We start from the raw sequence: 19,083 nt of genomic DNA, 5'->3' as shown, positions 1-19,083 counted from the left end.
AAGAAAGAAAAACAAAAGCAGTGGTGCAGTTTTAATTCCAGACAGAACAGAGGAGGAGAAGGTGAGAATATGTAATGGAAACAACATGAAGACACAAAGGTCAGTGGAGAAGGAGGGGCAGGAGGTGCTCCAGGTGCCGGAGCTGAAATTCACCTGTAGCCCGTGGTGAGACCACGGTGAAGCAGCTGTGCCCCTGCAGCCCATGGGGATCCACGGGGGATGCAGAGATCCACCTGCAGCCCCTGGGGGAGGTGCCCTCACCAGAGCAGGTGAGGATGCCTGGAGGAAGCTGTGATCCAGTGGGAGACTCTATGGAGAGAGGGGCCCTGCTGGAGCAGCCTGTCCTTGGAGGATTGCACCCCGCAGAAGAGTGACCCTCGCCACAGCAGCTTTGGGTGGATTGTCTGACCATGGGAGGGACTCAGGTTGCAGCAGTTATGGCAGGGCTGCTGCTCGTGAGATTAGAAGGTGCTGCTTGTGAGGTTGGAGCCATGCTGGAGAAATTCACAGAGAACTGTGCCCTGTGGGAGGCATCCCATGGTACAGCAGGGGAAGGAGTCCTCTCCCTGAGCAGTGGAAAAAAAACCTCTGACCAAACTCCCATGCCCTGTCTCTCTGCACTGCTGGTGGGAAGGAGGGACGGTTTGGGGGAAGAAAAGGTGTTTTTAAGGGCTCATTTTATTTCTCATTATCCTCCTCTGATTTTGTTAATAATAAACTCATTGTACCTCCAAGTTGAGCCTGTTTTGCCCTTGGAGTGTTTTCTCCAGTCCTTATCTCAACTCATGAACCCTTTGTTAAATCTTCCTCTCCTCTGCCCAGCTGTGGCAGTCTGGCCAGTGACAAGCTGCAACACTACTTCACCCTGCTCAGTTACATTCTTGCCATTTCTATTTCGCTGGCAGCTTTTCAATCAGTGCTCCTAAACCATCCATAAAGTTTGATAAAACTCAGTCCTGATACAGAAACTGTGGAATCTTTCTTCAGCCAGGCTGAAAATGGCTTGCTCACTCTCTTCATTACTGCCTGTTACTTGGATGTTGGCATTTCATGTCTGACTGCACCACCACCCAGCCTCCCCAGGAGCCTCTGTGCTGCAGCCTTCCGAAAGACCAACTCCTCTCACTCAGATGTGTGTTTGACACTGCGCTTGCAGAATCTCAAGAAAGAGGCTGAGATAAATTTGTTGATTTCTTCACAAGTACTTCAGGAGGTGGAGGATGAAAAGCAACTTCTGCGGAGCAGAACAATTCTGCTTGCAGGGCTATCGGATTGATTCTCAGGAGACAGACAATAATACATCAAAATGCTTCAACAAATGAGTACAGCTAGCAGCAAAAACCTAGATGAGGACTCTTGGGATCTGGGGTCTACCCACACATGAGGCATTACAGGATCATTAAATAAAATGATTAAATATCTTTAAAGCCAGATAGGAGATTATGGGACTCACCACTTCCTTCACCCACAGCTGTTGGACAAACCAATATGCAACTTTTATTCCTCACCAGAGTGCTTGATAGCCAGCATACAAGGATTTCATTTATGTATTTAAGAACTGAAAAACACAAGTGCTCGTGAAACACCAGGCACTTGTTACAGATATAGTAAACCAAAAAGCTACACCTGGTAGTGTAAAGTGTGGGAAAATACAGGGCAGAGCATTTCAAGAGTTGAATAAGGTGAAAAGCTGTTTATGCATGTAGTTTACGTCTGTAAGCTTCCTTGCATACCTGCCCAATGTTTAAGTTGGGTTGGTGAAGTATCAGGGTGAAGGTACAGTTTTTAAGTCTCTATTCCCTTGAAGGCTCAGTTAGTTAGCAGTCATTCCCTCAATCCAGATGTATGAGAATTACTATTTTTTCTCAGTATCCTATAAAAAAATCTGTAAGATATCTTTGTCATTTTAGTTTTAAAAAATCAAATTGTAACAATTAAAAAAATAGATTATTGGTCATTAAAATAAAGACTACTTGGTTTTAAATACTTTTGAAATTACTCATGGTGAATTTTTGAAACACCACCATGCAACAAAATAACAAGGTGTACACTTTCTCTGCTCAGAATTTACCTATCAACAATTTCCATTTTTTCAAGGTGGTAAGTTTTTGGGCATTTGCCTATATTGTATGACTGATTCAACTGTTTCCTGAATAATTAATGAAACATTCTAAGTTTAAACCACAACTACCATCTATCAGACAGGCCCCGCAATGTTCTGCTGTTTTCCCTGATTAACACCAAATATTGTGCTGGTGAAAATATTAGAAAAACAAATGTATCTCCTGGGTTAAATATTTGCGTCACCTAAACATTTCCCGTCTGTTTTTAAATGCTGCTTTAATAATCACTTTTGCTGGTTAAAATTGCAGTGGGAGGGGTTTACAACCTGCAGTCACAGTAAACATGACTAATTTTTTGTCATCGTTTTAAGCAGTATCTCTTTATTAGCACTACACTCCATTATAGAATTGGATATGTTTTTGGGAGATTAATCTAACAACTGACAACTTTCACACTACCTGAACCAATATGCACATTCAGCAAATTGTTTAATCTATGAATATCTATTGTGAAAGTTTTGGGCATTTCACAGGTTTAGAAGTGACAGCTTGACTTCAAAATTGGCTTGTATTTTATTAAAAGCAGGTTAAGAAGTCTTAAAAAAGAGAGAAGTACAGCATTAAACCTTAGGTCGAGTAATATGCTTCTGTTGAGCATTTTCCCTTCTTAAGAAAGGGAATGAAAGTCAACTTCTTGCACAACTCCAGCCCAGGTAAACTTCTTTGCCACCTGCCAACATCTACTCCTTACTTCAGAAATGACACACACCTTGATGTGGCTTGTGATTTTATTCCCTATAATCAAGTTCTAAGGGGCATGTTCTAGTTACATTTGTTTTGCTGGTGGAATTTGCTGGTTTGTAGCAAATCCTTTTAATCCTTTTCACTTCATTTTAGACCAAAACTGAACACCCATTTTGTGTAAATTTGAAAACTAACTCCTTCATAATCAGTATTTTCAAGCATGCCATATACACCAGTTGCTGCAGTAGTAGACACAGCCCAACAAACAGCCCAGCCTGGCCACTATAAGGAGCAGAGCATGTAAGATTTGTAAGCACTCCTTATGAATACCCAATGATATTTTTAAGGGGGTTGTCTCCACTCAATTCGATTTCATTTTCCCAGGCATCAGCAAAATATGTTACGAACAAACTATTGAACTTTATGAAATGTTTTTACAGAAGTAAAATCTGAAATAGTCAAATCTGACTACCTGGTGATTAGTCAGATTATTAATCATAGTTAGCAGTAAAATGGGAATTGTGTTAGTAATCATTTATTTTTTGAAGTGGCAGCATTGAAGAAAGACAAGTAAATGAGTCTGAAGAGCCTTCAAAATGTGTATCTTAGTTACTAAGGTGCTGCTTCTGCTAAATTAAGATGTGGCATGTTCAGTGAGCTGTTCACTGTGAGCTGCAATTTAGGAGCATTACTAGTTTGGAATTGAATAAAAGCTAAGGAAAAAAAGTCAAGCATACTAAACAATATTGAACACTAACTCCAAACTGGTATCTTTGTTAATATGATGTAAAGAAGTGATTTTATCATTGATGAATCATCAGAGAAAAGACCGTATCTGTTACAATTTGTAGCTATGAGCTGTGATTCTGCTTAGGCCTTCGGCCTTCACTCCAGATACCCTGGCAGAACATGTCTGAACACCTGACTTTCCCTCCTGCAAATCCTCTAAGGCTTAGAATCATCAAATCATAGAATGGTTTGGGTTGGAAGAGACCTTAAAACTATCTAGATCCAATCCCTTTGCCAAGGGTTGACACCTTCCGCCAGACCAGGGTGCTCGGAGTCCCATCTGAAATAGTGTCAGCAATTTAGGGAAAATACACTGGTAAAAGCTGATGAGTTATTTGTGTATGCAATAATCCTGAGGAGAAAGAAGTAGACACGAATGACCTGCTGTCCTAGGGTGACGTTATGATGCTGGTATCCCCAGTCGTCTGTTCTGTTTATGAGGTGGGAAGAAGAAGGAGCACAGAGTTTCGTTATCAGCTGCACTCTCCCCCACAGTCTGCTGGAACACAGAACTCCACTGCTGTTGTCGGGGCACGGATGGGGCAGAACAGTTAGTTAGTTTAGCTAGCTGAGGCAGTCCCAGTTTTCCCTGGACTGTTTTTCTTTCCCTTATCTTGGAGCCATTTGAACCTGGACTGGGACCTGGGGAGCACCGAGAGCTCGCACTTTGTGGCCTACCGGGGCCTGCTCTGGGCAGCGGCCATTCCCGGCGCCGGAGGGACGGATAACAGAGCCAGCACCCACCGGAGAGACTTTCCGAATTTGTCATGTCCTCAGAGCCGTGAATGAGTTTTGTCATCCGGTATTGTTCATTTTGTTTGTTGGGGAGTGCTTTGCCGTTTAAATAAACAGTTACTTTCCACTTCTCACTGAGGAAATTTTTCCAAACTGGTTGGGAGGAGGGGTGTCATGGTTTGACCTTGCTGCAATGCCAGTGCCCCCATGAAAATACAAGTACATTCTCCCTGGTGCCTACTGTGAGATGTGATCAGAAATAGGGCAAATCCAGCTTAGGAATAAAGGAAAAAAAAAAAAAACTTTATTAACCTACAATATATAAAAGAAACATACAGAACTCAGGATGAAAACCTTCCAAACATTCCTCCTCCTCCCCCCACCACATTTCCAGTACACCACAGTAAGACAAAACCTTGGATTCTCAATTCAGTTACCACCCCTCAGATCACCAACTCTCAGTCCATCACTACCCTTCAGATAATCAATTCTCAGTTCATCAAGGAGAGAGGAGTCTCTCTTGCACCACGGCCTTCCCCTGGACACACAGTTGAAACCTCTTGTGTTTCCCTGTCACACGTGGCACCGCCCGGAGATCATTTGCCATGGTGACATCTTCCTTCCATGCCCAGTGCTCTCACCACTGCGCACGGACCAGAGCTCTTCTAGGGTTCTTCTTTTCAAGGGTGCTTTGCCCAGTTCCCAAAAAGCACAGTCTCTCACTTTTGGGACACCTGTCCCCCCCAGATTTCACCCCCTGGGGCCGAGGGGTCTCGAGAACAGAGATCTTCTTCTCCTTCCCTGAAGATGGAGGGCACCACCACCACCCTCCTCACCCGTCCTCTCTGTTCGTGCACTCCTTCACAGAACATCACTGCACTCTCTTGGCTCCGAGCCATTGCCTCCCCCTAAATGCAGTCTCTGTGCCACAGGAAAAATGGTTCTGTCTATGGCTGTACAAGAAAAGTCCAGCCAAAGGCCACTCCATCACCTCCTCCCACCTAGGATTCTTCTCTACTTCTCTCAGACATCTTCCACTTGCACGGACTTTCATCGCACTTGCCCATTTCCTGTTATCTCATCTCTATCTCTCTTCTCATTCAGCTCCAGGAGGAATCAGCATTTGTAAGGTTCCCGTCACCCAAAAAAGGGTTAAAATTCTCAGGCCCGGCCTGTCCGAACTCCCCCGCTGGCCCTGCCGGCGCCTCCTCCCCGCACCCCCCTTCTCCTTCTGGGCCGGCCGTGCTATCAAATCTCAGGGTGGCACAGGCACAGACACCGGCTCGCTCTCTCTCTCTCCTGGGGGTGCTGCCCGATGTCTCTCGGGGTTCCTCCACCCTTCCATCCTGCAGGGCCTTCTCCTCCCTTCTCTGTCCAAGGCCCGGCCTACCTCAGCGGCCGCATGGCCTCCCCTCCCCGCCCAGCCCGCAGCCGGGCAGGGCAGCTCTGAGCCCTTCCACAGACGGAACCCAAGAGCTTCCCCTGGGAGTTCTCAGCTTTTAACCCCCTGTGTTCTCACAGGCGTATCCATGTCCTCAGTGGCCACACCAGGTGCCAATATTCAAATCTGAGCACCTGTTGGTTTGGCCACAGCATCCCAAAAAACCTGCTTCCTCTCAAACCAGGACAAGGGGCCATGGGTTTGCTTTCTGGGAAATCTTTTGGAGGTTTTCTCCCAAATTTGTCCTAAACCAGGATACCTGCTTGGCATGTTCTTCTCTGGAATTGTGGAACCCCTTCCCAGTGAAGGCAGAGTTGGCAGAACACCACCCATCTGCTGGCTGTGCCGCAAGCACCCTGGCAAGGAGTGGAGCTCTCTCCAGCAGCCCTGCCCACGAGGCTGCTTGGACAGACACCCCACACTCCCTCTGCACCTCCTGGGATGCAGCCACGGCTGAGGTCTCAAGCACACAGCCCGACCCCAGCACTTGCTCACAAATGATGCAAAATCCTCCACCACTTCACTGCAGGAAGGGTAGGAGGCCATGGCCTCACTGCTGGCAAGGCAAAGAGCACTGTGAGAACACAAGACCATGCCCACAGGTTATCTAACTTGAAAACATCCTTGGAAGTTATTCCAGTTGTATTTTTCATGAGACAAACACCTCAACTATTAAATACAAATAAGTTACAGCTTAGATAAATTTCGTTTCTAAAGCTGACAAAGATTTAACAGACTGAAACACAGCACATGAGTTTTTAACATTTCAGTTACGCCAGGGGCCTAAAAATGGTCATCATTGATACACCAAAGCTAATGTTTTGAAGATGGAAGCAGCAGAATTAGTCTTTCATTTAACTCTTTTCAGAAGCAGGAAGTTTTTGCCTTTTCTGAAAAGTAAAGTGATAGCATTTTTACATACTCAGTGTACCTTAGGAAAAAAAAAATACCCCAATTGAAATTACTTTTGTCTTGAAAATCAAGATCCTTCCTCATGAGAATTTCAAAAACTGTATTTTACCGCTTTGGTGTCAGGCTAATTGCTATATTTGGTTTCCATTCTTTCCCTAGAGACTAAAGTTAAAAATTTCACCATCAAATTGAAAAAGGGCTATAGCTTGCTGCAGTCCCAATCCATATTCTTCCAGTGGAAATTTAATCCTATGTGTAAGGGTTTAATATATAATGATAGTATGTAATAGTTTTTCTGCTGTTTCAAGCTGAAATTTCTTCTCTTTGAGTACTAGACTGTTGCTGGCTGCAGATGGGCACTAGTTTGGCATTGCTCATCGACAATGGTTGTCATATAAACGGTTACAATAATGATTGTTTTCAATTATAGTCCAAACCCCAGAGAAAAATCTTCCAAGATCACAAGCCAAACACCTAGTAACAAATTTAACTCTTTCCCTAATATATATGAAAATGAACACATGCTGTTATAAAGAGACATTACTCAGAAAGTTAATCACAACTTCTTGCGCTGTTATTAGCTGAAAGTACGTCCATCATTCTGGACAGGAGCTCAGCCACCATCCTGCATTAACATTAACTGAAGTTAACACTGCACCACATGAGGCAATGGGGGTGGAGAAGCTCTGAGAATGATGCAGGCAGGCCTGCCTCAGCCAGGATGACAGATCTGACCTGTGAGACGCTGCACAGGGAGCTGGGTGGCTTGGCCACAGAGCAGCGAGCAGCCTTTAGGCCAGGCCTGGACTACAGCAGTAGGACCTGCCTCCTTCCGAAACTTCGGGGAGTGCCATTTGGCACTGCACAAGGCATTCCACAGAACAGAGGAAGGGCAGTACTGCTTGCTGCCAGGATGTGTTTCTGTACACCAGGCCATCATGCCAGGTAGGATCAAAGCTAGCAGAGGTGACCAGATCTGCACAGATTTTATACTGAGCTAAAAGTTTAGGGTGTCTGCAGACTAACTGTGCAACAAATCCAAACTTAGTCAAAAGCTGCCAGGTTCTGGTAACTGTGGTTCACAACTGAATGGGACCATCAGCACACTGAGTCTCCTCCCATCCAAGTACCAAACGTAACCAGATAAACCTCTTGATTATGAGATAATGATGGTGGATGATTGAGGAAATGACCTACACATAACAAACAGAGAGTAGCAATTCTTCTGGCAAACCTCCCTATGCCAAGGTAAAATGCAGGAAACAATGCGCTGAGTTCTCACACAACTTCTCCTGACAGATGCTGGCAGCAGAGGACAGGGGAGGTTTTGCATTTAGAAGTGTAAGAGCCCAAAGAGTCTCTGACACTAATGCCAAAGGAGGAGAGAAAGATGAGCCTTTCTCTACAAAGAGAGGGAAGGTTTCAAAAGAGATTACTCTCCAAAAGATCAGTAAAAAATGCTCATATTTTTAAAAGTATCTGGTAATCTAGTAAGATTGTCAAAAGCTTTAGGTGTCTTTAAACAGCTAATCCCCTTTGGAAAAAAATATCTGATCTAATAGCTGAATCATCCCTTAGTGAGGCAAAGTTAGTTTCAACATTAAAGGTGGAAGATCAGTAGTTAAAAGGAAAAATCTGAAAAGGGAAATCAGCATTTTCCTCCCACTTCCACCTGCAAGGTACAAAAGACAAAGACACATAGAAAGGAGGAGGTTTTCCCTGCAGGAAACTAATAAATAATTGAAAGTGAGCCCCTTATTTGTAAATAATTGTTATAACTGTGACCATTTTGGCTTAAACATTTTAGCAACAATTCTGAAGTATCCTCATGACATGTCTTTGATGAAAAAATACAAAGAATTGAGATACTGTACACAGCAATCTTAAGTAGTCCAGGTACAGCCACAAATTAACTAGAATTAATTGCTCATCTACCTCTGGTGAGTTTCTTTTTAGTTTCACGGCCAGAAGTGAAATAGAAGGAACTCAAGAAATTAATTTCTTGGTAACAGAAGAAAACTTGGTGATAAAAATGAAAACTCACATCTTCAGACAGAAACATAATACTGATGTTCTCTAACAACTCGAATACAATTTAAGTGTTACAATCAAAGTTTCTTTTTCTCTGAGACAATTCAAATGGGAATTATTTTTCTCTCATGAACGAATATATCTTTTTACAGTCTTACAGCTTTCAAAATCCTTCTGTTTGTAAGGTTGAACATACAGTCTAAAAAGAGCAATAGAAAGGGAGAAAGTTACAGATCTACAGTATTCAAGGAAGCAACTGATACTGAATTATAGTGCTGGACTAACAGATGCTTCCCTTTAATATACATTAGTAAGTTCCTTCAGGCTGCTGACTTTGAGATACCTTTGTAAACCAAAACCATGGTTAAGGGTATCAAAAAATGGTATTACCTAGGGCAGCATATGCCATGTTAGGAATCATGGAAATGTTAGCTTAATGATAGAAGCCTTAATTAACCTTTTATTATTAAAAAAAAAAAAATCAAAAGAGCATAGTTTAGGAGCAACAGCAGAAACTTTTTTTATTATTTTGTCACTTGTTATTTTCACCTTTCATTAGATTCATCCATACAAGACTGAAGGCTAGAGTTCTTTCATATTTTTGAAATATAAATTTGACATAAAAAATCTTTTTTCTGTTTATTTAGAAGCCTTGTAAAAATTCTTGTAGCTGAGAAACTATTTCTGTATCCACGGTTTCCATAAGGGCATGAAAACCTTGTTCTCCCAGTAATTCTTGCTGTGCCTTTAACTTCTCATAGATGAACTGCTGCAGCGACACAGTGTGTACTGGGTCCTTCAGTGCAAGCTGTGGAAAACATGTAAAATAAAAATATATAACAATGCAAAACAAAAATACTATATGACTTGCACATTTTGATTATAACCTCAGCTCAAGAAAGAAATCTACTTTTTTCTTTGTACTTACTTGAGAACGAAGAGGAAACACTTGTGCAAACAAAGATCAAATTAATTATTATCAAGGCATATATCAGTTTTAAACTCTGCTAAAAGAGCATCAAATCATGAGTCTTACACTTTGCTCTAAGGTTTAATGCTTTTACAAGATAAAATAATTTCAAAGCTACTTTATTAGTTACTGCTGAATGAGGTTCCTATAACTTCTAAAAATCAGATCTTACCAAGGACTCTATAGTGATGGCATGCTCAGTTTTATTTTATAAATAAGAAAACAAAACACAAAAAGATTCTTGTTTAGATATTACAACAAACAAAATACACTGTCCATATGTAAAAAGAATAGCCACACTTCAGTACTGATACCTACAGACCTCATAAAATCCAGCTGGATTATACAATTTTCTTTTGGGCAGGGAAGGACAGGATATTTGTTACTATTTTCCCACATTAGCTGCCTTTTATTAGCAAAAATAGGTAAAAGAAGAAGCTACATTGACAGAGGATGTATTGCTAATTTTAGTGTCAGCAGACACATGGGCAGGCTCAGGGCATTGACAGTTATGCCATATTTGTCCCTCAGTCCACCAGGCTGGATGGAAGGGGATGGGAGATGAGGACACCTGGTGCTTGCTGTATCATAAAGAAGTAGGATATCGAAATCAATGGCAATTAATGCAGACCTGTGATCTGTTCATCTTAGTGTCAATCCCAACAACACTATTGTTTATGCAGGAAGGTAAACTATATAAACTATTTTGCTGTGTCAAGGTAAGACTTAATCATTTTATTACCTATTATTACCATAACACTCTATAGAAAGGCGAAGTAATTGCAGTAACAGTTTGGTACTCTGTAGGAGGTTTTTGGTTTTTTTTTTCAGTAAATGTAATTTGAACCTGTAGAATATAATAGACTTTTCTAACGAAATTTCTAAATCACAGCTACTCTAATCAATATTTGCCAAAGTTAGTAGGATTTTTTTCCTGCCTTTCCAAGAAAAGAATCAACCAGTTTCTGAATGATTTGCATTTTCTCACCTAAAACTGTAATTTGGGACATATAATGCATTTATAGTTAGCTTCTCTAAGTTCATAGCTCTGAAAAGTCATGTATAAAATTACTCTAGGGAATTTTGCACAGAAAATCAAGTATTTAAGTACAAACATTCTCATCCTTGTGACCCTGACCAAAGGCACTCAATCATATTCTTCACAACTGGAACAGGAGAGAAAATATAATGAAAGAAAGTCTTATGGGCTGAGGTAAGATCAGGTAAGATCACTCACCAGTTTCTCACATAAGCAAAACAGATTTGACTCCGAGAAATTATTTTACCACCAACCAGATCAGGGTAGGGTAATGAGAAGTGAAACAATCTTAAAACACCTTCCTTCTTCCTGGGCTCAACTTTAATCCTAAATTCTCTACCTCCTCTGGAGCAGCTTGAGGGACAAGGGAATGGAGAGTGCAGTCATTTTATCACGTTGTCTGTGGTGCTCCTTCCTCCTCACACTCTCACCCTGCTCCATCATGAGGTCCCACCCACAAGAGACTTCTCCCATGAGTGCATCCATGGGCTGCAGTCCTTCACTAACTCTTCCAGTGCAGATCCTTTTTTTCCCATATGGTGCAGTCCTTCAGGAACAGGCTGTTCCAGTGTGGGCTCCTCTCCATATGGCCACAGGTGACAGGAGCCAACTCCAGCATGGGCTTCCCGGAGGGTCAGATTCCTTCAGGCATCCACCTGCTCCAACATGGGCTGCAGGTGGATCTCTGCATCCCCAGGAACCTCCATGGGCTGCAGGGGCACAGCTGCCTCCTCATGTCTGCACCAGGGGCTGCAGGGAAACCTCAGCTCTGGCACCTGAAGCATCTTCTCCCCTTTCTTTCTCACTGACATCAGTGTCTGCAGATTTGTTGCTCCCCACATATCTCACTGCTCCCTGGCTGCCTCACCGTTCAAAGCTGTAGCACTTGAAGCCAGTAGAGACTTCTGTAGAATGATTAATGCTTGCTGCTAGAAGCAGATCTACCATCTGTAAGTCAAATGTGACTTAAGACTCTTCAGACTTAATTAAGGAGTTAATACACTAACTTGTTTTCATTCAAGTAGTCACATCAAAAGTATTTCAAGTATTTGATTTGAAAGAGTGTCCTGCAACAAGAAGATGATTTTCTTTTGCTCTACTTCTTTGAAACTTGTAATGAAATAGGTTGATATAATGAGTTTGTCAACAATATTTGACAGAGAGCTGCAGTCTTCACTGACTAAGCACACAAAATCATAAGTTTGGAAGAACAGTAAGCATAGTTGGTGAAGGACTATATATTAAGTACGTATGCTGAGTTCCTAGGTGTGTGGCTATAGCTGTTTTATTGAAATACGCCTGATTCAGATAAGACAAAACAAATCTATTTTCCAGTTAAAAAACCCACTAGTAAATTCCAACAGCTTAGTCAAAACAGCTACAGACAGGAAACAAAAATTTGGCAAGTAATTGATTATTGAAATGTGCTTTATGATGCCAGGTGAAAACATGGATTTGACTACTTGTTCAATCTTGTTACTTTACAAATTGATCTTGACACTGGCTGGACTGAAGAAACCAATCTTCCACCTCCCTGGCTGTAAACACAGGCTTGAAGCAGACAAACAGTTCAGAGGTTTTGCTGATTCCCTTTAAGTTGTTCTTGATTTTCTTATCACATTATATATTTATTTCTTCTTTGACTTTACCAGTGGTACCAGCTACTATAGTTTTCTAAATTTCATGTGATTGTGTGCACTGGTGCTCTTACAGAGAGGAAGAAACTTCCTTCACACATAGGTAGGAATGGGCCCAGGTATGTTTTGTTTTTAATCCAGTTTCTAAAATCAAATGCTAGCTGTGCTTTCAAAGCCATGATTAACAATTCTGATTATTATCTGACATTTCTGCTACTAGTGACCTGCCCAAAGGACCTGTACAATTTTGAAGTAAATAGCCAAGTGTTGTGTCTCAATTTCTGCACCATGTGCAATGCTATATTATCACGCTATTTCAGTTGGGATTCAGAATGAATTTATAGCAAAAATTCATAACAACTACAGTTCACTTGCTTTCACAGCTGCAAGAAATTACATTAAAAAGAGTAAGAATACAGTGCATACTAAAGATAGCTGAAAAAAGGAGAGCATAGAAGGCTTAAGTCAGAAATATATCAGGAAAAATTAACTAAATATATGAATGAGAAGACTAAAATAGGCAGCTATTCTTACAAAAAAGGCTTGAAAGGAGAAAAACAAAGGATAATGCTTAGGAATCTAGAACACAGCAACCATGGAAATAGTTAAATTTAGACTATGAGATTCAAAATTAAAATAAAGCTTTGACGTTCATGGATGATAATTCTCTGTAAACTTTACAAGAAAAAAAAGGCTGAAAATGTGTTTAAGCTTAATATTAAAGAGAAGACAAGGAACAAAACTCAAGCAATTCCTTAGGGAAAAAAGGAAAGTGATATGCAAAGGAAGATATATGTAAGGGAATATAGATGCAAGGGAAGTAAATCAAAACCTTTGATGTGGTGCTATTAGTTTGGTGAAGCTCCTCCTTATCCAAGCACATTTGTCATTATTCAAATGACCACTGACAACCCAGAACAGTTCCCTCACTGTACCTGTGTACATTGGCAGCATATTGGTATGTTGTGTAATTTAATGAACAGCAAAATTCAATGTGCCCTGCTTTTCATTTTGCCTGGCATATCCACACTGAAGGGAGTTTATCACAAATCTAACAAGTCAAAATTTCTCAACACATACCCAAACTATTGAAGTTAATGTGCAACAGAAAACTTAAGGTCTGACACAATGCTATTAAAACTTTAGCCAGACAGCAATGCAGTCTGAGTACACTCAAAACTAAGAACATAAAAGCATTGTAGATTAAAATTAACTTTTGCTTTTTAAATCTGATTAACAAAGAAAACATCTCTCTCCCTGTTGATCTATTGACATATTGATCCCTATTGATAACAATAACGATATACACATATATATCTATATTGAGAGATTATACAAAACCGCTTAGAATAAATATTACTCTGCAACAAACAGCTAGAATTTAAGCTCACAAGCAAGAAGGAGATTTAAGAGAGTCTAGAGATGCTTTTAAGATTAACAATTATAGAACTGTGTAGTACATTTTTAAGGACCACAGAAAATGATATTTCTGCATTTTGTTTGAATCTGAAATTGCAATACACTAGGAATTTCTCTCAAGGCATTTCTAATAGCAGAAGAATATGAAAAGGTTTATATTTTTTTAAAAAAGATATACATTGTATTGCTTTTATATGTAAAAGAAAAGTTACACAAGTATACCCTGCCTTCTTTGTAGGAGCTCTTCACACTGGAAAAAAATCTATGCAGGTACATTAATTCTTTTAAATATGAGAAATTTGCCCTGCCATGACATTTCAATAAAGTTTAGCTCTCTGCTTCTTTCAGTAAATTCCTTCTATATTGTGTTAGTATTGTAATACCCAGATCTTGTGGACGGCAGAAGCCTAAGTGTTGTGATTGCAAGGTTTGGCATTAAATTTCCTTTTTTTGATTCAAAACATGAATTTTCCAAGAACAACAGATCAACCAAACCTAAAAAGAATTTAGTGTGACAGAAGTGAAGCACATAATCAGGTCTATGACTGAATAACAGATCTAAAACTTACCATTTTTTTCCTTTTGTCTTGTTCTGTGGGAGGTTCCTCATCTTCTGTAGCTTTGGGCTCTTCAAAATGAGACATTAACATGCAGCTAAAAATGGGAAGAACAGTTTTAGCATACATTATCATTCAAAATTATTTTAAAGACTTTTGAAAACACAGAATAGATATGGGAGTTTGCTGAAAGTCAGGCAATCTAATCACAAGTAATTATTTCCTGAGAACAGTGAATCTGATGAAGCCTGAATGCATGTTCTCTGTCACCTCCACCCATGTAACAATCTCAGTTATCCTTCATGTTGTGGGTTAAATGCTGAAGTTGTGGGTTAAAATGCATTTGTGCACATGGAAAACAGACTACATGGCTTTAAAAAAATACAAAAAAACCTACTGTTCCTTACAAAAAATTTCCACTCTTTCTCAAGAAAATGCCATTCACTTTGTATTAAGTCAAAGTGGCTAAACATATACAACGACTGCAAAGATACCTCATGGCATTCATGTTTTTCTGAGATCTTTGACAAAAGGACCTGAAAACTAGTAAGGACAGTGCTATTCTACAGTGAAATCTGCAAGACACTGAACAAAGGTTTTAAACTCATTTTTTACTTGCCTCAACTGGCAGGTACCCATATGTGAAAATAACAGCCATATTTTAACTTTTATTTTTGAAGTTAGTATAAAACCAGAAAATACAAAAAAAAATCCAGTTTAAAAGTCAGAGATTTTCCTGCCTGCTGAAATGATTTGAATGGACTTTATAAAGACATTGATGAAAGCTATGCCATAGAAAGCATGCCTTTCATTCACTTTACATGCTCTATGCTGAAACAATGACAAATATTCCACCACTTTATCAAATCTTTTCCCAGAATTTCTGCCTTAAAAACTAAAACTATTTAAAAAACACTCAGCTAATGACAACTTGCTATCATGTATCAGGTAAGATTTAAGATACAATTCACGTATTACAAAGCACCAAGACAGATGCAGATTATTGTTCATTTTCAGTCCTGAATTACTGTGCATTTTTAATTGCTGCATTCCACTAGCATGTGAAATGCTTCATCAACTAAGATGAAGAACCCATTTTAATGTTACTAACAGGAAAAAAGGTTGTGATTTTATGTGTTCTTATATGACTTTATATGAAAATGTTCAGACATTTTGTTTACATATTTAGTTCTATTAACATGTGTTTAAAGCTGTATGAAATGGTAAACAGCATGACAAGCAGGGTCAAATAGTAACACAGAAGCCATTTTTAATAAAGGGATTAGTTATTTCAAAATAATACAGCAAATTGCATATCTTCTCTGCTCAAAATGCCTGCTTGCATCTCAGTTTATTAAAGGAAAAGGAGTCAAAACCATTAATGTCAACATACAAGATTGAATTAACTTTTTCAGACCATCATAAATTTTAGGTACCACAAAATTCCTAACACAGGGAGAGGAGAGAATAAAAGAACAGATGGTGATAAAATTAGGAAAAATTTGAGTATTGGTGAAAACAAGTCTAGAGCTAAGGAATGCTCCCCTTTCCAGAAAATTTGAGGTTTGTAAAGTTCTCTCATAATTATGTACAATGTGAAATATGAACTCTAGGAACATGGCTAAGTGCAATCCCTTTGTATAGTAAGTCAGTGTAAACACTTCCATAACCTAATTAAAATCCAATATAAATCTAAAAAATGACAAGGCTTTTACCACTTCCAAAATCTCCCTGCTCTAACTACAACAATTTCTTTAAAATTCCAGTTTAAATGTATTAATTTAAAATGGTTCATCCACTTAAGCCATTGCCATTGTTTAACCTTTACAATCTTCCCTGTACATGTTTACCCACTCTTCATCCTTCAGTGGCTAAAGTTCTATAGCATTTCAGCCTTGCTCCTCCCATGTTAAACACACACATAATTTTATTTCCTGCACTACAATAATTAGCAAATATGATAATCAGTGGACATCACATTATCTTTTTTCAGAACCAGTTCAGGCTTAAACTATTCCTCTTTAGTCTGGAGAGCAACAACAGTGCACATGATTTCAGATGACTGTTCTCACTTTACTTCCAAATGATGTCAAAATATATTATGCAAAAGTCAAAATCTTTCAAACAGCTCTTTTAGAACCTGCCAACATAAATATGTCCTTGGTTCAGTGTGACTATATTTTATGAAGTAAAAACAATGCTCAGGCTTTGCAAAAGCAGTGACAAGTTCTACGAGCCTTCAGGCTTAAAATATGAAATAAACTAGGATAAAGTTTATTTATTTCTCTGTGAGAACTATTTTCAACAACTGCTGGCAAAGCAACTTGCTTAGAAATAGAAGGGCTCTGCAATGTTTCCTCTAACAGTAAACAAAACACAGTGCCGCACATTGCATATTCCCAGACTCTGGACTTACATCTTCTTTACTAAGAGTTTGGTGGAAGTACTTTGCCAAGAAATTCTTAGGCATAGTTCAGGCTCAATGCGAGGGTGGACTGTTCTAAACACACAGTTGTGTGCATACCACCTGTTTTAAGTGGAGAAGAACTTAATAGATTGCATTCCGGCTGTTCTGTGCCACCTAGTTTCAGTGGCAGTAAACATTCCCTTAAGCAGTAAATTAATTACTTCAGTTAGAGTCTGTTCAATCACCATGTAATGATCTGAAAGAAAATGCCTGATTCTTAGCATCAGAGCATCAGTAAATTCTCTTATTACAGCTCTCCATTCTAAAAGTAAGTAATCATTACAGAGATAAAAATTACTTTAAGATGTCTGTCCAAAAAATATCTTACTATTCATTAGGCTGCTGGCTTTTTTTTTTTTCCAGCTTTGAGGGACTACAACCACTAACCAGGGAGCCATCAGTAGACGAATGAGTGTGGTGCTGGGTGGCAGTGCACTCTGGACACCTCCAGCATCCACATTCCTGCCACCAGCAAGCTCCAACTCCTAGCTCAGGAAACTGTCTTTTGAGATATATCCTGTAGCAGCACATGTGTTACATGGAAAAAATGAAGAACTCTTCTTGTGGGATATGCTTTTAAGTTCTCCAGGCTGTGAAATATTGTACACTACGTAAACTCACACGAGGTTCACGTCACATTCAAAGAAACTCTGAACTACCTCTGAGCAAGGGTGGTGTCTATCAATACGCAAGATTGTTGTATTCAAATTTTTAGATATAACAACCAAGTAAGCAAAAAGCAAATCTAAGCACATGAATGTTTTAAGACATCATTTAATAGATAACTTAATGATCAATACTGTCATTTTAAGACCTCTTTCCCCATTGCCAATATTTTCTTTTAAGAGCAAAAGCTCTGTGTCTTCCTAAAACACTCACTCTTGTGAAAATAGATCTCTAACAAGCATGTCTGAACTGCCTACAGATCTTTCAAATGAAAATACTTCATATAAAACAATACTGCTACTGTTAGACCCTGTTTAAATTAGATTTTCCGCTTACTCTTTGTATGTTCCTGTTTCAGAATCTTCAGTCATAACATCGTTCAGTCCTTCCACTGAAATGTTGATGATACCGCAAAATTTATCTTGGATAACACTGTAAAAGAACAAAATTTATTTTGGATAACATTGGAAAAGAACAGGGAAGTGACTTAGCTAAAGGAACTGCACAGGAAATTTGCTCAATTGTAGAGTACATTTACTGAGAGGTATTTTCCATGCTTACTGCTTAGCTGAGCATGCTATCAAGCAACTAATTCTGTATTTTTTTTTATTACAAAAAGGTTTCACATATACAAGAAACATTATTTTTAAATATAACAGTGTGCCACTGAAAATCTAAAAGTAATTGCAAATGAACAGAAGAAAATACACATTAGCAATGTCCTTGACATTAGGAGTCAAGAACTGAGTGGGAAGGGCATGCTCCTGCCAGCAGGAAAGAGAGTAGTGGCTTCTATTTCCAACACATTTACACCTTTTCTACCATCACTATTCAATGTGTAAACCTACACAACCCCTTGAGCAATGGATGCTTGTAAAGAAGGTACACTCCCCTACTTACCAGTATTTCTTCACCCTCCTAGGTAAGACAGCTCCCCAGAGTGGGTGGAAAACCCCTGCAACCAGTTCTGCAAGAATGTGACTCTACTGACTGTACAGAGAAAGGGCAACAGGATTTATCTGTTTAAACACAGACACCTTCTGCCATTTCACACAAAGCTATTCAAGACTAATGCAAAGGGCTAGTAGATATCACTTGGGAGTTAAAAGGCAGGAGTACCTTTACTAAGCATGACCTGAGGGCTTGACTAGATAGGCCCACAATGCCCAAAATTACACTGAACACATTAACATTTGCCCCTGCCTTGAGAAAGGATGTGCTGGTAGGGTAAGGGCATAGGAACATGATCTCCCTGTGATGGATAAAGTAGGGGACACCAGATCCTAGTTAACAGAGAGCAGCCAGCTGCTGCTTCTGCTCCATTTCCTGCTACTGTGGATCTAATGCCAGAGATGTGCTATTGTAGAATATGGGTTCTTGGGCTCCTACTCCATGAACAAACTGCAAGTGAAAAGATGATCATCTCAGGAATACCTCTAGCTACATGTAGCAAAGAAAGAGAAAGGACCTAACTGGTGATCATAAACTACAACCATTTTCCTGGGACTGCCACTGACTGAAGCACCTTATTGCTCCCTGCTTGGAATTTCAGGCTTAATTCTCCCAAAAAGATGCTGCTGATGCTGCTCCCTAAGAGGCAGAAGCAGACACAT

At 39.7% G+C, this 19,083-nt stretch overlaps 1 protein-coding gene across 4 annotated transcripts in view; it reads right to left on the bottom strand.

Moving 5' to 3' along the window:
- Nucleotides 1-9,230: 9,230 nt before the first annotated feature.
- Nucleotides 9,231-19,083, bottom strand: part of IPO11 (importin 11) — a 76,525-nt gene continuing 66,672 nt past the window's right edge. For all 4 annotated transcript variants that reach the window (XM_084224565.1, XM_084224562.1, XM_084224563.1 and 1 more), the window contains 3 exons: nucleotides 17,807-17,902; nucleotides 14,350-14,434; nucleotides 9,231-9,523 (listed from right to left, as the gene is read on the bottom strand). In XM_084224565.1, coding sequence (XP_084080691.1) covers nucleotides 9,359-9,523; nucleotides 14,350-14,434; nucleotides 17,807-17,902 — 346 coding nt within the window. In that variant the 3' untranslated portion in view covers nucleotides 9,231-9,358. The remainder of the gene's footprint in view (nucleotides 9,524-14,349; nucleotides 14,435-17,806; nucleotides 17,903-19,083) is intronic.

This window comes from Fringilla coelebs (genome assembly GCF_963513975.1).
Source record: "Fringilla coelebs genome assembly, chromosome: Z".
Lineage (NCBI taxonomy): Eukaryota > Metazoa > Chordata > Aves > Passeriformes > Fringillidae > Fringilla > Fringilla coelebs.
This window is presented reverse-complemented; position numbering and strand designations above follow the sequence as displayed.